Below are 26,657 nucleotides of genomic sequence, written 5' to 3' on the forward strand. Positions count from 1 at the left end.
GCGCCCCCTACTCTGTTTGCGCGCTCCCCTGTGAAAAAGTGCCGCCCCCTTCTATTTTTCCGATTTTTGTGTTCTTTCCCACCATTCAACGAAAATACAGTCGATAGTCACTACTAGAGGGTTCATAAAGGCACATTTGTGAGGGGTGAAGTCGGGGGTTCACCATTTATGTTACATTTTGCATGGCATTGCAATTTTGGACAATGGAAAAATGGGTCATGGGGTAACCTTTTCCCATGCCCACCCCCTACTATATTGACCTGGTTAGAACCCTGAGTACATTCCAGTATAATGGCTGCTGGGGTTGGTGTGAGGGCAGGTCCTCCTCATCAACCGGCGGGATAAACGGCGTGTCAGTTGTCAACCAACGAATTGGTGTGCTATATCTGGAGCTACTCATACTGGTTGATAAAGACACTACAGTTGAATGAGTGACTAATCCTCTATGTATTCGGTTATAATGTCAATAGATTGATGTTAAATGTCATCCTGAATGGAGGTCGTCACCTACATTCAGGATGACCTTTAACCTCATCAATCTATTGACATTATAACCGAATACATACATTGGAGAACACGGTGAAAACGGTGGGTGCCAAAACCAAAAAGTTGCTCGCGGCATCCCTTGTCTTTTTTTGTTGTTGTTCGCATTCGGAATCTTTCGATTGGGATAAGTAAATTAGTTTTTCATCTATGTTCGTAATCGAAAGGTCCATGAGGTGTAGCATTTTTCTAGCTTTCCTCTTGTGTAATTCTTTTCGACATACAACATTTCTTTCTCGAACTAGCTATTACTATGTATGTAGTACCAAGAGTATTATAACCCACCAAGAGTGTACAACTCTGCATACGGGGTCTTCTACGGCGAAAACTCACATCACGTGTCTCAGGTACGTTTTGTACTACATACAACTGGAGATAGCGTGCGCGCAATCTGAAAATCTGCTATGATTATGCGGATGAGTTGCATACGCGCAGTAAGTTTCTGCCAGGGAGTGCTTTTATTATTACTCCGCTGCTCGCTAGAACCGGGCTGCAAACGAACAACTGGGACACTGCACCACGTGATGTAAGTTTTTGCTGTCGGCGAACCCGATATAGAAAGGGATCAGGAGTTGAGGGGTGATGTGATTAGCACGAATCGATTCATGAATCGATTCGTGAATCGATTTGCGCGCATAATCGAACGCACTCAGTGATGGTGCAATCAAGCGGAAAGCTTCCATTGATGAATTAAAAAAATAAACAAGAGAGCTTGGAAGCTCAGGGCCCTACGCTATGCTTTAATGCTTTTTTGCCTAGCTCATCGTACATGTTATAAGAACTGATGGAAATGTTTTTTTCCGTTGATTGGCCACATCATTGTATTGCAAAAACGTTTCAATCAGTTTGAATATTATGAGTTAGGCAAAAGTATTTGCAGAATTTATTGCGGATTGTCATTTCTCTGATATCATCTACTTTTGGTTTGCTCCTTCTTTTCTTTTTACCTCCTTATACTGTAAATCAACAAAATTTTGGCCGATGAGAACCTTGGGCCGATCTCGAACCGAAATATTTCGCCGTCATTAATTTTTGGCCAATTGGAGTTTTCAAAAAGAATTCGATCGGTATTTTTGCTCTCACATGCATCCATTGCTCAATCATGCATCATTTGCCTCTATGACAAACTTTGGCGTGCGATTTACTTTGGCCGGTTGGTACCAAGCGGCGAAATCAGCGAAATTAAATCGCCAGCGAAAATTAGTTGATTTTAATACAGTAATCAGAACATGTACATTGACCTGTTGAGCCAATGACGCCGCCGAATGCATGGTTGCCTATGGAGCACATTACATAACTTTACAGTCTCCTAAAATACGTATCCTGTCCGACGGCAAAAGAGGCTGCAGATTTCGTTTTTCTGAGCGTCGACGGGGTGTCTGTCCTGACGTTTCCTGGGCCCGGCGCTGACTCTGCCGATCACGGGCGTTCTGGACTCGACAGGATGTCTGTCCTGACGTTTCCTGGGACCAGCTTAGACTCTGCCGATCACGGGCGTTCTGGACTCGACGGGATGTCTGTCCTGACGTTGCCTGGGACCGGCGCGGACTCTGCCGATCACGGGCCTTCTGGAGTCGACGGGATCTCTCTTCCGACGTTTCTTGTGACCGGCGCTGAATCGCTCGTTCACGCTTATTTTGGAGACGACGGGATCTCTCTTCCAAAGTTTGTTTATGCTGACGCATCCTATCACCTATTCGGCGTCTATTCTAATTTAATTTCCTCCTCATCTCCCTATTTCTTTCCAAATCTCCCTCTACATCAGGGAGTCGTATACATAGTGCGACGAATATTGGTACGGTACAGGACAGATACAGGAGCCCGCAAATATTGTGGACAGCTGTTATGTACAATCCTGTAGAGCCTTTGTAGTCACAGATACGGGACAGATACAGGATAGCGTTCAAGAAAAATGTCAACGACCACTTGTGGCGCAGCAATTGGGAGTGGGCCACAGACAGGCTATGATCTCTCCATCGCAGCCAACACACCAGCCTAATTATACTGACCGCATTCCAGCTCCCTTCTACCCCTCTTTGATCCCCTTTGCTCAGCCTAAAAATCCGATTATCAGTTCTCTCCATCTTCCTACGGTGCACTGCTTTTACTTTTGTTTATCTCAATCTCAAATTCTCCCCATTATCGTTTGCAAAGCCGGTGCTTCCCTCTTGGATGCACATGTTTCTTTTCTCCTATGTATCGGCGCACAGGAGTAACGATGAATCCGAGACCTTTATTCGGAGGAGTTACTTTTGCCCCACCCCCACTTCCATCCAATATGCCACCGCCCCCGCTGTGCAGCATCTGATGGTACTGTGGTATTCAGAAAAAAAAGGCGTGACACAAACAAACAAACACCAAAATTAAAGCTGTGTGGACCCTGGCTAGCGCCAGACGTTACTGAAGTAACGTCTTCTGCATAGCTACGGGAATAAACGCATCCTATCACCTATTCGGCGTCTATTCTAATTTAATTTCTTCCTCGTCTCCCTATTTCTTTCCAAATCTCCCTCTACATCAGGGACTCGTATACATAACACGACGAATATTGGTACGGTACGGGACAGATACAGGGGCCCGCAAATATTGTGGACAGCTGTTATGTACAATCCTGTAGAGCCTTTTTAGTCACAGATACGGGACAGATACGGGACAAATACGGGAGAGCTCCAGGCGGGACACAAACAAACAAACAAACAAACACCAAATTAAAGTTGTGTGGACCCTGGCTAGCGCCAGACGTTACTTCCTGCTGCATAGCTATGGGAATAAACATATCTGTGTTGAATGTTTGTGCGGAAGGGGTGGAGTACTCGACGCTCACGCATTTTCAGAGTCGATAGGTTTGACATGATGTAGTCTGATGTGATCAATGTATTGGGTAACTGCATGTTCGTTGAACAGAGCAGCGGCAAACATCTGACAGTTGCTTGTTGACAATTAAGTTGTATTAAAGTGTCCTTAACGAAATGCGAGTCACAGAGGAAATCTACCATCATTGCTGACAAATCCAATCTAAATCTGCAGAATGATTCTACAGATTTAGATTGGATTTGTCAGCAATAATCTCCTCTATTGGAGTTTTTCAATCGGTACTTCGATAGAAATATCTCCTGCTTGAACAAGTCTTGCCTCTACATTATGATGACACTATCGGTGTGTTTTCCGATGACCATACCAGTATCTCGTTTTAAAGTTAATGAAAGCGCGGAAAGCAATCAAGTCCATCGGTTGATGGTACCATATAGGACTTTTACAAATACCAGCCCAGATGATGGTCTCTTCTCCTACACACCGGGTTTTTAAGAGTCTACTTCACATCAACGCCACGATGACCTTTGAGAACACGCTGTGTCTCGAACAAGGTCAAAGGTCACGTAACGGGGAGGTGACGACCTTGGAGAACACGGTGTGTTTCGAAAGTGGAAAGACGATTCCGTCATGATGCGTATTTTGTGTTCGGGTTTGGAATCTTTCCACTGCTTTAATATTATCACATTGGGATGTGAATCCCTTTCTTTCATTGAAAGGTCGATGTGATGGAGAATTTTTCTAGCTTTCCGCTCATGTACTTCTTTCTCTCATAGTACTTGGTTTTCATATATTTTCAGTGGTGGAAATATGTGCAGCACACGGACCATTGATGCACACATCATGGAGTGTGCATTGACGTCACAGTGAATTGTAGGATGCACAATGTACCACACAAACACACACACACACACACACAGAAACACACAAACACGCACACACACACACTGGACTGTACTTCCTCACTGCCAAAATTGGTCACGTGGGTCTCCCCGGGAGAGGGGAGAGAGGAACTCAAAAGAAATCTTGGAAAGAGGACTCAACTGGCTATTGAACCGCCCAACGGCCGGCACACCCTGAAATCCCCAAATTATGGTTGGACTTGCAAATGATCCCACTTACGGGCTCAGCGCACCTCAGTAAGTGGATGAGGACAAGGTGCAGAAAAAGGATTGACGGCATATCAGGGTATCCATCTTGGGATCCAATTGCAGTTACCCCTGCCCCCAGTGAGGGTAATACTTTGTACTAGTGTGGGTGGCTAAATCAGAGTGGATCTGATATAAGCTTCACTAGCACCAGTGATTACACAAGAGTTAATCTAGCCAGAAGCAGTCCATGGTTAACAGGTATGTATACTTCAAATAGAAAGTACATGAGCCCTGCAACCAACAAAGGTGGCAGATACAACCATACAACTTCAAGCAGCCGAGCCTGTTGGCAACAGACCCAACACTTATCTGGCATATGTGCATCCACCAACCCGACTAGCTGGAACACACACACACACACACACACACACACACACACACACACACACACACACACACACGCGCGCGCGCGCGCGCACAGCTTATGAATAACTCCGTCTACGGCAAGACCATGGAGAACATAAGGAATCACATCAACCTGTGTGTGATGAGAGTAACGGAAGAGGAAGATCGTCTGCAGCGTCGAATCAACAAGTCATCATTGAGCGAAATCCCGCATCTATGAGCGACATCCACATAAACTGCTGGGACAATGGTTGTGTACTCGAATCTCATTCAGAGCACTTTTTTTTTTTGGATTTATCATTCTTCAAGGAAAGTTCAGTGGACAATCGATCAACGTGGTCGATGCCCGAGGACAAAATTAATTAGTCTGGTTGGAGTTTTTGCGTGGTACAGGATGACCAGACATGTATGGATTATCCCATGAGTACGAGTGTTATACCGCCGGATATTTTCACGAGTGCGTCAGCACGAGGGAAAATATAAGGGACACGGTATTTATTTTCAAGAAAGGTTTGCTCCCCACACCGGAGCTCGCGCTATTCCGCCGACTTTACTTGACACTTGACTGACTCACGACTGTCATCCGGAGAACACGATAAGTCCATCGAACCTTCGATTCGGCAAACCTGCAAGAAAGCACCACTCCCTGCTCACTGCACAGTGTTTCGGGGAATTCACCCCTCATCAGTTGAGCTTGAGTAGGCTGAGGAAGATTGTGCCTGTTGTCGCCACTCACCTGTTCTGTAAATGTTTCAAGACAGCCTCTTGAATGATTCTCGTTTTGACCTTACCTTGTCTGTTTATTTATTCATCTTCCTCTGTCTCTGAGTCACATTGCTGCGAGCTCGCACGTGGAGATGCTCCATTTTTCAGCCATGTCGTCTGTTCCGTTATTACGAGTGTCCATGCATGCTATTGTTCTACTGACGCTGATAATTCTCTCCTTCTGTCTAGTCGTGTTCTACTCTGCTTCTCTGTCTCTCTTCTATTCTGTTTCTGCTTCGAACGTGTAGTTGTTTGAGCTGCTCTCATGATAATTTATTTGTATTTTTGAAACCCTTTGTACCCGCGATCATGCGCTTGTACAACTGTGCTGTGCTGTATGACTGAGCTATGACTATGAGTCATGCTCGCACTAGCTATGATGCCTTTTGTGTCACGTGTCCGTGTATGTCGTGGCGCAAGCGCGCTGTGCCTTTGCTGGCCCTTTTTTGCTTCCTTTGGCAGTTTTGGTTTAAGAGTTATGCCGGTTATGGTTGAAGTGTGTTTGCAAGGAGAAATCCAGAACGTCTAGTAATGGTGTGTTGTCCCATTTGCGTTCGGAGAGTGTGCCTGTGCACGTGTATCGGAATTTGAATTCTTGCCTGGAACATTTGGTCCTTCGAGCCTTACTTCGACTGAACCTTGTAGCTTCAGTACAGTCTTCTTTCATAGTGTTGTTTGTAATTGTCAATTTTAGTCCGGCCGCAGTTTCAGTAACTGTCAGTCTAGCAGTAGTGTCATAATGTCTTACCAGGTGCTGCGTGCGTCGTCCAGCTCAGCAACCCGCGGGCGACTGCTTCAAGCGCAGGCTCAGCTAGAAGCAGCGAAGAAACTTCAGGCGCTCGAAGAGCAGGCGCTGGCCCGCAAAAAGACGGTCGTCGATTTGGAATTGCAAGTTGTGCTGGCAGAAATCGCAGACGCCAGCAGCAGAGCAGGCAGCTCAGTCCTCAGTGGACTTACCGGTAGTAGTAGGAGCCTGGCACTGCAGCCAGCCCATGCCACTGTTGTCGATAGCAGTAAAGTGGAACGCGTAGCAGAGCGGGTGAGGACCCAAGACGTCTCCTACGTCCCCGATCAGGCGCCAGTGCTGACACAGCACAGTCCGCCTGTGCTGCTGTGGAGAGTGCCTCTTGTACCCGGGAGCTGTTTGCGCAGCACAGGGCACCGCCAGGCATTCTGCACCCTACGGAGCACACATGTAGTGTAGCCGCCCCTTCAGACAGTGCTCCCCCGCAGCCGGTCAGCCATCAGGTCACATTTGCAGCTGGCCAGCCTGCTTCTCAGTATGTAGCGCCTCCTGCGGTACGCCAGTCAGCACCAGCTCCGGCTGTAGGCCAGTCAGCGCCAGCTCCTGCGGTACGCCAGTCAGCGCCAGCTCCGCCTGTAGGCCAGTCAGCGCCAGCTCCGCCTGTAGGCCAGTCAGCGCCACGTCCAGTAACCCGCTTAAACGCGGAGGCAGCCCCATACATGACTGTACCCATGACGAGCCTCGGTGATTCGCCAGGTGCTAGGGAGCTGCAACCCCGACAACAGCTAGATCGTGCGTGGTCCGAGCTGGTCATGAATGAACAAGTGCTGCACCAGACATTGGGTCAGGTCCCACAAGCCAATCCGCCGACTGCGCGTGCTCCACCTGCACCACCTGACGTGGTGAATCCGAATAAACCCGGAAAGTTGAGATTGGTCTTTGACGCGGCGTCAAAGACAGGTGGGAGGAGCCTTAATGATGCGCTGCTCTCCGGGCCAGACCTGCTCCGTCCACTGCCAACGGCTTTGTTCGGTTTCCGGGAGCGCCGTATTGCGTTCGGTGCCGACATTGCCGAAATGTTCCACCAGGTTCAGATCCGTGAAGCCGACCGAGACAGCCAACGGTTCCTGTGGCGGACCGATCAGAGTCAACCACCTGATGTCTTCAGGATGAAGTCAATGACATTTGGCGCGACGTCGTCCCCTTCGTCGGCAATGTTCGTTAAGAACCACAATGCTCACAGCCACCCGCAGACGTCGCCTCGGCTGCAGACTGCCATAGTCGGGCGTCACTACATGGACGACTACTTTGACTCAACAGACACCGTTGAAGAAGCCACCTCACTGTCTGCTGACGTCATCCGCATCCACAAGGACGGAGGCTTCGTCATCCGTCATTGGATCAGCAACTCGCCAGCTGTTCTGGCATCTGTACCAGAAGCGCTAGGAGCCAACACAACAACCGTTGACCTTGATGTTGAGCATGCCCATGCTGTCGAGCGAACGCTTGGCCTGCGCTGGGACACAGCGACAGACACGCTACGAGTCCAGCCAGCCGCAGTAAAGATCAACCGCCCTGGAAGGTCCATGACCAAGCGGCAAGCTCTCAGCACAGTGATGGCGGCGTTTGATCCGCTCGGACTACTTGCCTGCTTCACCATCCGAGCCCGAGTACTACTACAGGACATCTGGCGCTCTGGTATCGGCTGGGACGATGAGCTGCCCACTTCTATCAAGGTCAGGTGGGATGAATGGTGCCAAGACTTGCAATCGCTTTGCAAAGTCAACATCCCACGCTGCTACTCACTAGCTGTTGCCGACGCTACCAGTATTGAGCTGCGCACGTTCTGCGACGCGAGTGAGAAAGCTTTCGGTGCTGCCTCATACTGGCATTTTCAGTTGAGCAATGGGTCCGTCGCAACATCGTTAGTGATGGCGAAGACCAGAGTAGCGCCACTCAAGCCACTGTCCATCCCTAGACTCGAGCTGCAAGCTGCCGTTCTGGGCGCACGCCTATCGTCAGCTGTTCTGCAGCATCACAGCTTCGACTGCTGCAAGTCCGTTCTGTGGTCCGATTCTCAGACCGCCCTGAGCTGGATACGAGCTGATGCCAGGTGCTACAAGCCGTTTGTGGCACACCGCGTCGGCGAGATCAAGGAGCTAACCAACGAGTCCAACTGGCGCTGGGTACCCACTGCTGACAACGTAGCCGATGACCTCTCCCGCGGCGTACCTGTTATGGAAATCGTCGAATCGACACGTTGGCTGCAAGGGCCCGACTTTCTGCGCAACCAACCAGCTAGTTGGCCATCCGCCGCTCCTGAAGTGGAGCCAGAGGACACGGACCCCGAGCTGAAGCGAGAGTTCTGCGGGGCCACTGTCGCCACGACGTCCCTGCAGGAAGCGCTCCCCGATATCGCCAGGTTTTCATCATGGATGCGTCTGGTTCGCACCACAGCCTGGGTGACCCGCTTCGTTGAGCGCCTGAAGGCTAGAGTTGCCAAGAAGGCCGTGAATCCCAGTAGCGAACTGTTGCCATCAGAGTTCCGACACGCCCAGCAGCTCTGGTGGGAGAACGTGCAGCAACAGTCGTTCCCTGACGAACTCGCCGCACTGCAGCAGGGCAAGCCAGTCACCCGCAGCAGCCGCCTGGCATCGCTGACGCTGACCCTATTGGACAGCACCATAGTGGTTCACGGGAGAACAGACAACACGCCTCACTTGCCTGAGTCTACAAAGCGTCCAGTGTTACTCGACCCTGACCACCGCTACACCCGATTACTCATCCTGCCGGTGTCGCGCATCTGCGTGCTTGATGTCCGTGCATGAGTCATGTGTTGGCTAACTGCATCCGTTAGCAGGTGGGAGAATGTTGTCGCCACTCACCTGTTCTGTAAATGTTTCAAGACTGCCTCTTGAATGATTCTCGTTTTGACCTTACCTTGTCTGTTTATTTATTCATCTTCCTCTGTCTCTGAGTCACATTGCTGCGAGCTCGCACGTGGAGATGCTCCATTTTTCAGCCATGTCGTCTGTTCCGTTATTACGAGTGTCCATGCATGCTATTGTTCTACTGACGCTGATAATTCTCTCCTTCTGTCTAGTCGTGTTCTACTCTGCTTCTCTGTCTCTCTTCTATTCTGTTTCTGCTTCGAACGTGTAGTTGTTTGAGCTGCTCTCATGATAATTTATTTGTATTTTTGAAACCCTTTGTACCCGCGATCATGCGCTTGTACAACTGTGCTGTGCTGTATGACTGAGCTATGACTATGAGTCATGCTCGCACTAGCTATGATGCCTTTTGTGTCACGTGTCCGTGTATGTCGTGGCGCAAGCGCGCTGTGCCTTTGCTGGCCCTTTTTTGCTTCCTTTGGCAGTTTTGGTTTTAGAGTTATGCCGGTTATGGTTGAAGTGTGTTTGCAAGGAGAAATCCAGAACGTCTAGTAATGGTGTGTTGTCCCATTTGCGTTCGGAGAGTGTGCCTGTGCACGTGTATCGGAACTTGAATTCTTGCCTGGAACAGTGCCTGAAGAGCACCACGTATATGGTGCTCTCCAGGCACAAACATCACCAGGGATACAAACTTACAGAGACGCTCCGCTTCCAGCGCCACAAACATATTTATTTATTCCCGTAGCTATGCAGAAGACGTTACTTCAGTAACGTCTGGCGCTAGCCAGGGTCCACACAGCTTTAATTTGGTGTTTGTTTGTTTGTTTGTTTGTTTGTTTGTGTCACGCCTGGCGCTATCCCGTATCTGTCCCGTACTGTACCGTACGAGCAAAGACAGCTGGCCACAATATTTTTGTTTGTTTTTGCCATCGACATGCCTGGCGCTATCCTGTACCTGTCCCGTACCATCAAGCGTACGGTACCATCAAGAGAATGAGTATATATGCGAAGTGTATCAGGGGAATGCATTCAGTGCAGTAACATTTTGTGTGGATTTGTGTGCGAGGCCGAGATCCCACTAGCAGGCTGGCTGGGCCGCCTGTCGACCAGCCCAGGAATCGCATGAAGGCCGATAGCATAATAATTGTAACGTATATACAGTCATGTAGATGTATAGCAGGGAGTCATATTATGTAAACGACTCCCTGCTGTATGGGGAGATTTTCTGGAAAGAAATATGAATTAGGGAGACGAGTAAATGCAATCAGAATGGATGTTAGTTGCCGTCAGTATAATAATAATAAGAAGAAGAAGAACGCCCGTGATCGACAGCGTCAGCGCCAGTCCCAGGAAACGTCAGGACAGACATCCCGTCGACTCCAGAAGGCCCGTGATCGGCAGAGTCAGCGCCGGTCCCATAGCTATGCAGAAGACGTTACTTCAGTATCTCATTGAAACGTTTTTGCAATACAATGATGTAGCTAATAGAAGGAAAAAGCGTTTCCATCAGTTCTAACAACATGCACGATGAGCTAGGCAACAAAGCATAGCGCAGGGCCCTGAGCTTCCAAGCTCTCTCGTTTATTTTATTCCAAGCAACACATGGCTGGGGTAGCCAATGACCACTTTACGTGGCGATTGCAGGGTTTTTATAGCCAACCATGGCTAAGAAGTAAAAGAGTAAGACTGAGTATACCTGGAGTACGAATGGTATAATCCATGTATCCCATGTACTGTCCCAAATAGAGCGTGACCAGCTCTAAAATCTCCCTTTAACTCTTTGGCGTCACCCGGGGAATATTCCTGACCCGAGCGGGGAATATTATTGACCCCAGCAGGGAATATCGCTCTATATTCCCCCCGCTCAGGACGGTCGCTGATTGGCTGAAATGGCCTAAATATTTTCGTACCATGGCATAAATAAAATAAGTGGATACATTGCGACGATTCAATCTGCACAACTTTTCCCAATAGCAATACTGAACGCACAACGGTAAGTACAATACATGTGGATTCAAATTGTATGTGATCTGTAACGTCGCGGGCAGGACGGATATACAGCAACAGCACGACACCCGTTATACCAGGCAGTAACCATCAGTCACCTCGATCGCGTTCTTCAGATCAGACGGTAAGCGAGACAGTGAACATGAAGAAATGAAGTATGAATGATTGAAAACTCAAATATTCAAAAATCTTATAAATGTTGAACGTAAAAACACTGATAACAAGGAAAGTGACTTACTTCGATGATAAAATGCAATGCGAATGTTCCTCGTATGGACCCGGTTCTTGCTGAATCAGCCACACTGTGGAACCATGTGTTTGATTCTACAAGCGATGGCTACCTGCTCCTCACCGACCAGTCTCCACGATGGTGGTAAAGTCACCAAAAGTACGAAATTGGAACATATTGTGCATGCATGCAATATAGAGATGAAACGACTGTTTCGATAACTCGACTGTCCAGTCGATAAGGTTGAGTCGATAGAAGGAAAACCCTTATCAACTCGTGCATATGTTAAAAAAACACACCTATAAATACCCAGATATACATGCCGCATGGGTCCGTTGGAATGTTGAAACTGCAGTGGGCTCATATTGTGTTTTGGTGAAACCTACAATGGTCAATGTGCTCATATTTCGTTTCTGTGTGCTTGTGCATGGGTGTATGACCGTGCATGTGGCGAGATTCCCGTGATTACATCATTTTAGCGATGTTGTGCATACAAGCAGGATTCAAGCAGGTCTCTTTCTACACAACTTCCGCTCAGTTGTATGCACTACGACATTTCCCACCTCAGTTCTGAGCACAATTTGATGTAATCACGGAATTCCACCGTGACAGACACCCATATGCATAGTAGAAAAAGCCCCGAGCAGCACACTCTGGTTTTCATGTACCCGCTTCATGTCATCACTTACACTTTCCAGCTCTGGGTTGCCATGGGTACCAATGAACGAGATTTCAGGGTCACAGCTTGCACAATGGCTTTATATTTTTGGAATGGTCATATTGCATTAGGTGTGAAACGACCGACCCAAATTCCTTATCGACTAGATTCAATCCTCTCGACTGACTATCGACTGTTTTTCAACTGACATTGCCCTCACAGATGAACACAAGCACAGCATATTTACACATCCATACATGCATGCACGGTCATACACCCATGCACAAGCATACAGAAACGGAATATGAGCACATTGACCATTGTAGGTTTCACCACAGCACAATATGAGCACATTGCAGTTTCAACATTCCAATGGACCCATGCGACATGTACATCTGGTTATTAATAGATGTGTTTTTTAAACATATGCACGGGTTGATAAGGGTATTCCTTCTATCGACTCAAACTTATGGCCAGTCGAGTTATCGACTCAGTCGTTTCATCTCTATATTGCGTGCATGCACAATATGTTCCAATTTCGTATCTTTGGTGACTTTACCACCATCGTGGAGACTGGTCGGTGAGGAGCAGGTAGTCATCGCTTGTAGAATCAAACACATGGTTCCACAGTGTGGCTGATTCAGCAAGAACCGGGTACATACGAAGAACATTCGCTTTGTATTTTACCATCGAAGTAAGTCACTTTCCTTGTTATCAGTGTTTTTACGCTCAACATTTCTGAGATTTTTGAATAATTGAGTTTTCAATCATTCAAACTTCATTTCTTCATGTTCACTGCCTCGCTTACCGCCTGATCTGACGAACGCGATCGAGGTGACTGATGGTTACTGCCTGGTATAACGGGTGTCGTGCTGTTGCTGTATATCCGTCCTGCCCGCGATGTTGCAGATCACAAACAATTTGAAATCACATGAATTGTACTTACCGTCGTGCATGCGGTTTTACTATTAGGAAACGTTATGCAGATTGGATCGTCGCAATGTATCTATATATTTTATTTATCCCATGGTGCGAAACGATTTAGGCCATTTCAGCCAATCAACGACCATTCTGAGTGGGAGAATATAGAGCGATATTCCCCGCTGGAGTCAATAATATTCCCCCCTCGGGTCACGAATATCCCCCGGTCACGCCAAAAAGTTAAAGGGAGATTTTAGTGCTGGTCACACTCTATTGGGGACAGTACATGGGATACATGGATCATACCGTTCGTACTCTGTGTATACCGTGTCTCTTGTATTTTCCCTCATGCTAAAGCACTCGTGATAATATCCGCCGGTATAACCCTCGTACTCATGGGATTAGCCATACATATCTGGTCATCCTGTACCACGCAAAAACTCCAACCAGACTCATTTTTCCTCGGGCATCGGCAACGTTGATCGATTGTCCACTGAACTTTCTTTGAAGAATGATCGATCGAAAAAATAAAAATACGAAGTAGTGGTTGCGACTTCGGCGATGATTTGTAAGAAAGGTTTGCTCCCCACACCGGAGTGGGGAGCAAACCTTTCTTACAAATCATCGCCGAAGTCGCAACCACTACTTCGTACTGTTGTGCCCAGCGCGGGCTTGCGACTAGTTGGTTTGGAGGTGACAGCGTTGCGAATGACCGAGGGTCCTCGACGTCTGTCTCACCGTCCAGGAGCGACACTGACTCACGCTGCTATCTGGTGTTCACGAGGTGTTTGTCGCGCTGGAAGCGGAGCGTCTCTGTAAGTTTGTATCCCTGGTGATGTTTGTGCCTGGAGAGCACTATTATAAGTGGTGCTCTTCAGGCACAATCTTCCTCAGCCTACTCAAGCTCAACTGATGAGGGGTGAATTCCCCGAAACACTGTGTATTGAGCAGGGAGTGGTGCTTTCTTGCAGGTTTGCCGAGTCGAAGGTTCGATGGACTTCTCGTGTGCTCTGGATGGCAGTCGTGAGTCAGTCAAGTGTCAAGTAAAGTCGGCGGAATAGCGCGAGCTCCGGTGTGGGGAGCAAACCTTTCTTACGAAAAAATAAAATATAATAAAAACAAAAAAGGTGCTCTGAATGAGATTCGAGTACACAACTATGGTCCCAGCAGTTTATGTGGATGTCGATCATAGATGCGGGATTTCGCGCAATGATGACTTGTTGATTCGACGCTTCAGACGATCTTCCGCTTCCGCTACTCTCATCACGCACAGGTTGATACGATTCCTTTCGTTCTCCAGGGTCTTGTCGTAGACCGTGTTATTCATAAACTGTGTGTGTGTGTTCCAGCTAGTCCGGTTGGTGGGTACACATATGCCAGATAAGTGTTGGGTCTGTTGCCAACAGGCTAGGCTGCTAGAAGGTGTATTGTTGTATATGCCACCTTGGTTGCAGGGCTTATACTTTCTATTTGAAGTATACATACTTGTTGACCATGGACTACTTCTGGCTAGATTAACTCTTGTGTAATCACTGGTGGTAGTGAAGCTTATATCAGATCCACTCTGATTTAGCCACTCACATTAGTACCAAGTATTACCCTCACTGGGGACAGGGGTAACTGCAAGTGGATCCCAGGACGGATACCCTTATATGCCTTCAAACCTTTTTATGCACCTTGTCCTCACCCACTTGATGAGGTGCGGTGAGCCCGTAAGTGGGATCATTTGCAAGTCCACCCATAGTTTGGGGATTTCAGGGGGTGTCGGCCGTTGGGCGGTTCAATAGCCAGTTGAGTCCTCTTTCCAAGATTCCTTTCGAGTTCCGCTCCCCCCTCTCCCGGGGAGTCCAACGTCACCAATTTTGGCAGTGAGCAAGTGCAGTACAGTACAGTGTGTGTGTGTGTGTGTTTGTGTGGCACATTGAAAATATATGAAAACCAAGCACTATGAGAGAAAAAAGTATATGAGTGGAAAGCTAGAAAAATTCTCCATCACATCGACCTTTCAATGGAAGAAAGGGATTCACATCTCAATGTGATATAGCAGTCGAAAGATTGCAAACCCAAACACAAAAGGCACATGACGGGAGCGTCTTTCCACTTTCGAAACAAATCGTGTTCTCCAATGTCGCTACCTTCCCGTGACGTGCCCTTTGACCTTGTTCGAGATACATCGTGTTCTCATAGGTCATCGTGGCGTGATCTTTGACCTTGATGTGAAGTAGTCTCTAAAAAACCTGGTGTGTAGGAGAAGAGACCATCATCTGGGCTGGTATTTGTAAAAGTCCTATATGGTACCATCAACCGACGGACTTGATTGCTTTCCGCGCTTTCATTATCTTTCAAACGAGATACTGGTGGTGTTCATCCGAAACAAACACCGATGGTGTCAGCATATGTAGAGGCAAGATTTGTTCAAGCGTGAGATATTTCTATCGAAGTACCGATTGAAAAACTCCAAGAGAGGAGATTATTGCTGACAAATCCAAGCTATATCTGTAGAAACAATCTGCAGATTTAGATTGGATTTGTAAGCAATGATGGTAGATTTCCTCTGTGACTCGCATCTCGTTAAGGACACTTTAATACAACTTACTTGTCAACAAGCAACTGTCAGATGTTTGCCGCTGCTCTGTTCAACGCACATGCAGTTACCCAATACATTGATCACATCAGACTTCATCATGTCAAACCTATCGACTCTGAAAATTCGTGAGTGTCGAGTACCCAACCCCTTCTGCACAAAAATTCAACTCCGATATGTTTATTTTTTATTTTTTTGTTCATTGATAGAAGCTCTCCATTTGCTTGCACCATCACTGAGTGCGTTCGATTATGCGAGCAAATCGATTCACGAATCGATTCATGAATCGATTCGTGCTATTCACATCACCCCACAACTCCTGATACCCTTTCTATATCGGGTTCGCCGACAGCAAAAGCTTACATAACGTGGTTCAGTGTCCCAGTTGTTCGTTTGCAGCCCGGTTCTAGCGAGTAGCGGAGTAATAATATAAGCACTCCCTGGCAGAAACTTACTGCGCGTATGGAACTAATCCGCATAATCTGAGCAGATTTTCGGATTGCGCGCACGCTATCACCTGTTGTATGTTGAACAAAACGTACCTGAGACACGTGATGTGAGTTTTCGCAGTCGGAGACCCCATATGCAGAGTTGGACACTCTTGGTGGGTTATAATACTCTTGGTACTACATACATAGTAATAGCTAGTTCGAGAAAGAAATGTTGTATGTCAAAATGAATTATACAAGAGGAAAGCTAGAAAATTTCTACACATCATGGACCTTTCGATTACGAACATAGACGAAAAACTACTTGACTTATCCCAATCGAAAGATTCCGAATGCGAACAACAACAAACAAGACACGGCATGCCGCATGCAACTTTTTGGTTTTGGCGCCCACCGTTTTCACCATGTTCTCCAAGGTCGTCACCTACATTCAGGATGACCTTTAACCCTTTGTGGGTCTTACTCAATGTATGTGAGGGGTGGTCACGCAAACACGCGTACAAACAACCAGCCATAACTCAAGTTCTGTTAGTTGTAGGTATGGGTAAACCATATATTTTCAAAATCTGTATGCCTGGACGAGTCCAGAAAACACAAATATGACTATGTCCAGGCAAGGGTATGACCCGTGGTAGCCCTTCAAGTTGAGAGAAAATACAATTGCGAACAAAAAGCACAAAAATCACAGCACGAAGTGCATACCAAGTTCATGATGGAGCTGAAGTCCTATGATAAACAATCAGGTAAGTGCTACGTCTTTTGGGAAGAATATATGCTCCTAATTTCGTCCTTGAACTCCAATACCTAGCCATCGGCGATGCACCAGCAGCAACAGTTCCACAATATCACAATTTTGGATCGTTCACCTCATCGCCGCTCGCGTCAGATTCACTCTCGCTCAGATGAGTACTCAGGAGCGATGTCACGCATGCCGTGATTCTCACGGCCACGCGAATCAGCTGATCGCACCTGACAAGTCCTTGTAAGAGCTGCTGTTGCTGTGCTTCCTCGCTGGTTGGTAAATTTGATTTCTTCATTCGGGGACGATAAATTTGAGCTAGGAGGACTCAACGGAGCTCTCTTTCTCACCACATTACACTGGAAATTCTCCAGGGACATCCAGCCTAGACTGGTGCCGTCAGTGTCCTCAGAAAGCTTTTCTGACACGGCCTCAAGAGATGCACTCCCATTCTCGAAATGCGCGCATGGCGGAGGGTCGTCTTTTCCAATTTCACCAGACTTCAGCCGATCGATACTGCAAAAATTTGTATGGTAAGTATGGTTGTTTTTTACACCGTTGGAAAGCTTTGGACCTCAGCTACGCGTGGAGCAACATTTTAGTTGTCTCCTAGCAACAAAACTAACAGAAAATGCGATTTTACTGTAAGGGTCACATACGACCCTTTCGCTTATGTGAGACCCATAAAGGGTTAACCTCATCAATCTATTGACATTATAACCGAATACATAGAGGATTAGCCACTCATTCAACTGTAGTCTCTTTATCAACCAGTATGAGTAGCTCCAGATGTAGCACACCAATTCGTTGGTTGACAACTGACGCGCCGTTTATCCCGCCGGTTGATGAGGAGGACCTGCCCTCACACCAACCCCAGCAGCCATTATACCGGAATGTATTACTTTTATTCCGTTTGTCATCAGAGCGGCAGATTAAGTTCAGGAAAATACAGTGCTTCACACTGAGGCATGAGTTGGAGGATATTCTTGACGATGGATTGCCTAGTCGTCAAGATATGACACCAAGCGCCATTGGAGAGTTTCTGATTCGAATCAGTAACGGCAAGTTTGGTGCTGGTCAATGTCCGATTCTCCTACCACAAGATGTTGATGTAACCGACTTCGGTGATCTCAGCGAAGCCTATGATTCCGTGCTATTGCATCTCATGGTGGAACCCAAGGAGAATTACGTCAGGGCCACCCTGTATGTTGATGGAGTGGCCCCGATGAAACTGAAGGCCGTGCCCACAAGCATCTTGAAGGTCAACGTCGAGATGAACACCATCAATGTGGCCTCAGATGGCACCTGCACATTGCGTGATCGCAGCTTTTGTGACAAGTCGAAGACCAAAAGTACGGCTCATGAGGCCGACTATGATGATTTGAACCCTGTCGACACCATTGCAATGGAGAAGAGGAAGGTAGTGTGCATGTAAAATTTTTAGGTCAGAGTAACTCTGCTTACTTATATGCAAACATTAGTGTACATCAGAGGGTCCGATAACTCCACCTCGTACTGTGTGTCACGGAAGACGTCATGGATTTATCCATCCTCACACGTACATTGTATTCGCAGAGTAAACTTTGTAGTCTCTCATCTGATACCAGCTTGAAATAATGGCAACAAGAACTGAATTTTCACTGGTTTGAGGGGAAGATACTGAATTTTGTACTGTAAATACTACCTTTCTCCTCCACTCCATTGCGATCTTCAGTGTGATTATTCTTTGTAATATGTATCGTATCTATCAAGAATTGACCTTTATGACGTGTGTGAGCATGCCCATTTTCGAAGAATTACATGGGGAGGTGGAACGGGAGGAGGTGTGGGGTGGGTCACGGAAAAAACACCAACATCTTCATTATGATCCCCATAATTTAATTATGGAGGTCATAATGAAGATGTTGGTGTTGGTGAGGGCCCAAATATATACTCAATAATTTAGCATATTATGCTTTTCGAATATTGGCCACTTAATGCAAAATATGCTTCGAAATCACACAAAAACAGAAAAATATGCTCGAAATATGCTCGAAATATGAACTGATATCAGTGATAATTATTAGGGGTGAAACGAATATACCGAACATTCAAATATTCCTTCGTTAGGCCACAGCGAACGAACATTCGTAGTTCTCACGAATATTTGAACTTTGAGAATGTGCGTACGGTACGATAAACCCGTAAAAACATCGCGATCAGTCACGATCGTTTCACACACCGCCTGTAGAATATGTGTAGCTGCGTGCTTGTGACAAGCGCTGCGCCAGGTGGTACACGACCCCCGCGCGCGCTCGTGCCCGGTTCACGATCTGAACCGGCACTTGGCTGGAGCTGTGGAGTCGAGGCGACGACATGTAGACGAAGATCAGAACAAAGCATGAGTACTCGTACATGTACTTACATATTTTGGCTGCTCGCTCTTCCTTTGACCACTTCGTAGTTTTCTTTTGTTTCGAGTTTGCACTGTTCCCATGTCAGAAACTCTTTTCGGTCGTGCTCCCCGTTCTGTTGCTTGGGCTCATTTTACCAAATCCGAGGATGAGAAGTCAAACTACCTGCAGGATTTCCCGCAGCGTATGTTTAGTATGGCAAAACGGCGAGCAACCTCTATGCGCACCTGAAAACACAACTACGGTAACTTTCAGCATTCTTCTGTCGTCTCTGGGAGTGCAGTTATTTCTATGGCATCAACACTGAACAGGAAGCAAGTTGATGACAAATGTTGCTGTGACGCAACATTCTGGTCCTCAGCAGTAGCAGTATGGCGTTGCTCAGTTGGAGGCCATTGTGCCTCAACTTTTGAAAGCATCATAAAAGACGTACCGTAAAGTTAGAAACTTTCGCAAGTGATTAAATTTCGCTACTTTTGCGGCCATTGCGCATTCTGGAGAAGAAAAATCGCCACAAACTGCTCAGTACCAGTACGTGCATTGGAAACAGCACAAGTACAAGATTCAAAAGAGGTAAAAATCGAAAAATATTCTCATCACAAACTAGCCGCATTCATGAAAACGCGAAATTTGTGCGCCACAAAAGTTTATTGCTATACTGTATTCAAAAATTCCACTATTTTTCTTGCCTATGCCGGTTCGTGCGTGAGCACGCGCGTGCGACGAGAATGTTAGAGAATGTTCGTTCGTTCGTTCGTTAACATCAAGAACGTTCGAATACTCAAATTTTATGCTCATTTCGTCCCTAATAACTATGCGAATTCTTTGCTCCTTGTAGCAAAATTTGCTACATTTGGTACAATATGTTAGATTTGCTACTTTATGCAACCTTGAGTCACGGACACTCTCTTCTCGGGTTAAATTTTCGCCCCGTGTTTGGATGAGCATTTTTCCTTCCGGGCTAAGTTTGGAAGTGTTCCCTGACCGAGCGTGCCGTAGTGATTTCCATGTCCATTCCGCAATCTGCCCTATAATTACATGACTTCTTTGCTCCTTGTAGCAAAGTATGCTACATTTGGTACAATATGCTAGATTTGCTACTTTATGCCACCTTGTGTCAAAAGGACCGAAATATGCGAATATATATGCGCATGCATATTCGGGCCCTCCCAACGGCCCCATATTATTATGATTATTATTATGATTTTTGTTTTACATCCGAAGCTCAACAGTGCAGCTGCACAAATATGAAGAGGCCGATGGGACCAGAAAAAAATAAAATTAAAAAATAAAATAAAAATTAAAAAATAAACAATGTACCGTAAAGTACCGTTGATCCGCCCCCACTCTAATTCCCCCCCCCCCTCGATTTTCTGTCTCTGAAGCGACTTCAGAATTATACGGTAGAGAAATTATGAGTCTTTCTGTACTCATGTCCATATGCATACAGCCAACCTCGTACTACTTTCTAGTGCGCAAACAAACATTCGGGTGAGAGTCTGTGTGAATGTGTACGTCGAGTTTGACCTTTCTCACCTGTTTGCGTCTGAAAGATACAACACCGCATTGTCGTACAACGACACTGCACCAAACAGCCTTGATCGAATCCCCCCCCCCCCCCCATGAAAAACAAGCTGGGAAGCGACTTGGCGTGGGGGCGTGGGGGCGTGGGGGGCGGATCAACTTTACTTTACGGTATATACATCAGTGTAAATGTTTAGAAAAAAAGGGGATGAGTGGTGAACCACCATCCAGCATTCTATCTACTTTTTATACCCACTCCCATTCGGGGCAATGATCAGATACAACCATTGGGGTACAATCATGATGTCACACCTCCTCAACACCTCCAACACCCGAAAATCATTTTTACGCAAAAAACTGGGTGCCCGCTTTTTACCCCCAAAATGGGGTACTATCAATAGTACCCCATTTTTCGAGCAGGGCATGTACCCGCCACAGAACCCGCCCGACATATACTACTTAGAGAGCAGAATAGAGACTATAATAGAGAGTAGAATAGAGAGTGGAATAGACAGTGGAATAGAGAGTAGAATAGAGAGTAGAATAGAGAGTGGAATGGACAGTGGAATAGAGAGTAGAATAGAGAGTAGAATAGAGAGTGGAATAGAGAGTGAAATAGAGAGTAGAATAGAGAGTGGAATAGAGAGTAGAATAGAGAGTGGAATAGAGATTAGAATAGAGAGTAGAATGGAGAGTAGAATAGAAAGTAGAATAGAGAGTGGAATAGAGAGTAGAATAGAGAGTGGAATAGAGAGTAGAATATATTATGTTGTTTTTCTCACCGGCCGAGCGCAGCGAGATAGGCGAGAAATGATTTCTCGCAAATATTTTCAGTTCGAAATATGACATCTGGTGTGTTCTTCATTGTCGCTTCTTTTCCTGACTTCTTCAGTGAGTTTTGAGTCTCACGAGTGTCCCTGCCCTCCCACCCTTCATTTCTGTGCATATTATCATTGCTTTTTTTTCATATTTTGCCGTGATGTGCTTGCAATGTCTACATGATGCCTAATCGCCATTGGGGATATACACCCGATTTCTTCCCTCACAACTGCGTCTGTCGGCGCGAGGGTTTTTTCCTGGCTGGCTCGGTACAGAAAATTAATCTGACGGTCCCAAGTGGTTCTGCATCATGGCCGATTTCCGCTATCCACTGGCATGCCTATTCTATGTGAGACACTCTGTTCTCAGTCCTTGCTTCCATACTTCACTCGTTATCCGGTTCACATCCGGCTGTGGCCAACTACCCTTATCAGTCACATCTGGCTGCAGCAAACTACCCTTCACTTTCTGTAGTGTCGCTATTGCTGTCTATGTCTCTGTGTGTGCCAGTATATGTGGAGCGAGAAAGTAGAGGCAATGATTATCAAGTCCTAGTACAGTCGACCTACCCTTATAACGATAACCTCTATAACGATATTACTCTTATAACGATATTTTTCTGCCAAACCAAATCACTCCATTGACTTGTGTATACAATGCCTTACCTCTATAACAATATTGCTATAACGATATTACCCCTATAACGATATAAAATGGGCTGACCAATCGACATTTTCCATTTTATAACAATATCTAGCAGGGAATCTGTAGAGCCTACTATCCAGGTAGGGCAAGCTTCACTTGATAAGTCGTTGGGACATGGCGAAATGCAATGGGGGCACCAGTGGGCACCTTGCTGTGCACATAATGTGCATGTATGTCAGTTTTTATGCTATGGAGAATGTAAAAAATGAACAAAATCCATGCATTATGACGTATGTGTATGAAATGAAACAGTTACCCCTATAACAATATTACCCTTATAACAATATTTCTTGGTGTGACGCAAATATCGTTATAAGGGTAGGTCGACAGTATTTGACAATTTGAATATCATACTCACTCATGGCAGGTATAATAGTTATTATTACTATATTCAGACAGATAGCCATGGTTAGAGCAGTGGACCTGATTCAACTAACCATAGATACTGTATTCAGACAGATAGCCATGGTTAGAGCAGTGGACCTGATTCAACTAACCACAGATACTGTATTCAGACAGATAGCCATGGTTAGAGCAGTGGACCTGATTCAACTAACCACAGATATTGTGTTCAGACAGATAGCCATGGTTAGAGCAGTGGACCTGATTCAACTAACCATAGATACTGTGTTCAGACAGATAGCCATGGTTAGAGCAGTGGACCTGATTCAACCAACCATAGATACTGTATTCAGACAGATAGCCATGGTTAGAGCAATGGACCTGATTCAACTAACCACAGATACTGCACTCTCACTCTCCATCGCTTTGATTGGATGTCTACATGGTATCAAGAGTCCATAACCCCCCCCCCCCCCCCCCAGAGTGTGCAACTCCAGGTTGGGGTCTGGCGCAACGAAATCCAAACATTGCGTCATCCGGTCCCCGGGCAAGCATGGGCGGATTGGGCCATGTGCATATCTGGTACATCCGGCGGGGGTTCCAAGTAACTACCGTAAAGTCGCGGATAATCGCTTATAAGCACATAAGCCGCTTTCTGCATCAGGCTTTAATGCAAATCAGGCTTGTATGCAAACCATGCTTATATGCACCACACTTGCGTAGAAGCCAGGCTTCCACGCGCGGCATGCATAGATCTACCACTGACTACCAGTATGGCGGCAGTTTTACTATGCACTGTACATAGCGCATGCAGTCTTGACCTACCCGATCCGCGCTTGCATAGAAGCCAGGCTTCTACGCGCGACAGGCTTATATGCATTTGACCCGTTTGATTTTCAGGCTTCTATCCGCGATGTGCTTGTATGCAAACCTGGATTTTATCCGCGACTTTACGGTAACTTGAACTGAAGGTTGCTTTGAAGCAAGCCACGGAAGTGTCACGTAAAACGTTTGCTCCACGGGCAATGCAGTGTCAGCAGAACGGCTTTGATTTCACAGTCACAGAATTTTTTATTTGAAGAGAGTTTCTCTGCTCGTTGTCTGAAAAGCTTGTATTGGGAGAGTTCGTGACTCCGGGATAGCAAGAATAGGCATGGATATAGATTTACAAGATTTGATGGAAATAGATTTGATGGAAATAGCTCTTGGCACACGGCATGAAGACCCGATCGATTTCGAAGTAGATGTGCTTCAACCTGCTCCTCAGTCCCATTTTGGTACAATTTCCAACACTCGACAATCGAGAGAAGAAAATGAGGAGCCCAGATCGAGCAAAAACTGACGAATATCGTTCACAGAGACACTGCACTCCGGCGACAATGGGGAGCGCTTTGCTTTAGGTTCAACAGTGGCCATTGTTCTTCTCTTATCGGAGAGACACTCAAAAGAGAAAACTGTTCGACAACTCTATTAAAAATAATTCTTTGTGTACTTGAGCCTTTCCAGGCGTGTTACTTACAGTACCTGGCCGTGGATTCTTAAAGAAAGACCCCAAATTGGGCAAACGGGCGAAGTAGGTCCGGGCCAAACTTCCCATTTCATCATAGCTACTCACTACATGACGTATGAAGTTTGGATTTCGTTGCGGCACTGATTTGTGCTGAGAAGGATCACGAGTTGCACACTCTGGGGGGTTATAGACTCTTGATGGTATTAATCACATGACTTGCTGTCCTAATGCTTACCTCACTCATTTCCTGTTTTTGTTTTCTCAGCTGGTGGATGAGAAAGACTTGGCAATTGAGCTGGAAAAGCAAACGGTCAAGTGTGATTCGGGGCCATGTGAATGGAGTGGTAGCCTCAGAGATTATGTGGTAAGCTGTATTTCATTGTTAGTAGGTACAAGTGATGATGATTGATGGTGTATAGCTTTAGACTGGTGATTATGCTAGGTAGGTATTGAGTAAATATCTGAGTAAAGATGTGTGTACAGCTATATGTATATGTACATGTATGTGTGGAGAATGACAAACATGGTGGCAGAACATTTTATTCAAACTCCGAGTTCCTTTCTTGTTTGTGCGATCATCAGGCATTCATTCAAAACCCCATTCCGTGTTAGATAACACGTGTTTGTTACCTGATGATCAGGCAAGCGTGAAACTCGGAGTGAGCGGACAAGGTAGAAATGGAACGTTAACTGCAGTCTGGCAAAAACTGTTTTTTTTGCATGAAGGTCACCTACAACTATCTGTTTTTCAGATCCCAAAGTTTCAGGCTGATACTATGGTGGGAAGTGCCTTACATTCACCATTTTCTAGATGCCGGTCAGTATTTTAACGTCTATTTCGGGATGATTTAAACAGTCCACCCTGCAGTACAACCTAAACACTGAAAAAAAAACCAATATCTTGGCCTGTATTTCTCCACAAGTGTATATCAGTGTGAAAGATGAGCTGATCACACACATGGACTCGTTTGAGGTGGAACCAAGCAACAAAACCACATAACTAGAAACAGCCGGAGCCGAAAAATCAGCTCCAGAGTAACTCGTGATGCAAGGCAAAATAATAGGACTGTTGAAGCTGGTACTCAATCCACATATCAAATACCACTACACACATGTCAAAAATAGAAGAATTTGGTGGACGAATGGTAATTCCAGTGCGTTCTTGCTTCAGCCATGTGTGCACGCTCTCATCGTATACTGTTGGCGACCTTGGACTCTGCTCTGATGCATTAAGGCTCCCGACGACTGAGCGGCGCACCTTGGTAATATAGTTAGTAACATTTTGGCAGGAGACAGACAGCTCTTGAACACACAGCATCGAAATAATATTCCGGAGAGGCACCACCAATACGGTGCCCATTGGCGAAGTCCACGAGTCCACAGACTTGAGAAACTGTACTTAACGTAACGTTACACATCAGTCCGCAATCCGAGGCCCGATTTGACTTCTTTCCACTCAGCTCATGTTCACCAGCCTTGACCATTCTGTGTATCTCAATTCTTAAAACACTGATTTCCAGACAGTGCACGTTGCAGGTCTGCCACTTGCATCCAATGTATTGGGCAACAGCTAGCTAGTTGTTCTGGGCTAGTATTAAGTCCCTATATACCAGGTATACGTTCCCCTGTGGTGCACGACGCTATTGTTTCTTCAGCTCCTGCCCTGTGTGCTTCAGAGCTCTGAAGTCGGTTCGGCGTATACATTCAGTACAACTCATCATCCACAGGAACGTTCCTCTTCATTGGTGTTATCATCATCACTGCTGTCACCACGTTCGCCTGCATCTGAAAGATCCATCTCATTTGTTCCCTATGTCTTTTTGTACCGCGCTGAAGCTAGCAGCAAACAAAACGCTGATCGCCCCGTCGTTTTCGGCGTAGTGGAAGACGCTCTCGACTACTACCTGACTCAGAAACGCTCTCAGAATCAGAGAAGCTCTCAGCACCTGACAGCAGGCTATCAGCTGATCGCCGTCACCTCCAAATTCGCCCGTCAATACGCCACCCGTCGCACAACTAGCTGCCATATCTTCCTTCAGCCATAACGGATTCACTTCAAATTTTGAGTGCTGAACCTTGAAGCCCTGTGCTGAGCGAGGCACAAGCGCTTGATGCAAATAGAGCCCTCTAAAAAAAAAAAAAAAAAAAAATTCACGGTTCGCGTGAGACTCGGCCAAAGGCCCAGTTTTCCGCATCCGCAGGAACGCCACCACCCTCTTGGATCAAGGCGCAGATGCAGCTCCTAAGCGGTGGGAGGTGAGTAGATCAGACCCACGACAAAGTGGTCAAAGACCGAAATCCCATTCACTGCATCCATGTTTCCCTCGTGCCAGGCCACGAGTTCCCAATTAACTGTGTTAGAGCCCTCTAACCCAGGTAAAAAATATGCCACAGTTTGCCAAACTTCAAACGCCTGTATCTCAAAATGATCTCATGCAGCTAACGTTCCATTTCTACCTTGTCCGCTCACACTGTTACAATACAATTTTGTTCCACCTTACATGTACTGGATGTCAGCCCGTTCGG

The 26,657-nt window shown here is 46.3% G+C and overlaps 1 protein-coding gene across 4 annotated transcripts in view; it reads left to right on the forward strand.

Moving 5' to 3' along the window:
* LOC135811236 (RING finger protein nhl-1-like) overlaps positions 1-26,657 on the forward strand; it is a 243,889-nt gene that overhangs the window by 8,099 nt on the left and 209,133 nt on the right. For all 4 annotated transcript variants that reach the window (XM_065324435.1, XM_065324434.1, XM_065324437.1 and 1 more), the window contains exon 3: positions 24,397-24,495. In XM_065324435.1, coding sequence (XP_065180507.1) covers positions 24,397-24,495 — 99 coding nt within the window. The remainder of the gene's footprint in view (positions 1-24,396; positions 24,496-26,657) is intronic.

This window comes from Sycon ciliatum, chromosome 3, assembly GCF_964019385.1.
Source record: "Sycon ciliatum chromosome 3, ocSycCili1.1, whole genome shotgun sequence".
NCBI classification, from domain to species: domain Eukaryota; kingdom Metazoa; phylum Porifera; class Calcarea; order Leucosolenida; family Sycettidae; genus Sycon; species Sycon ciliatum.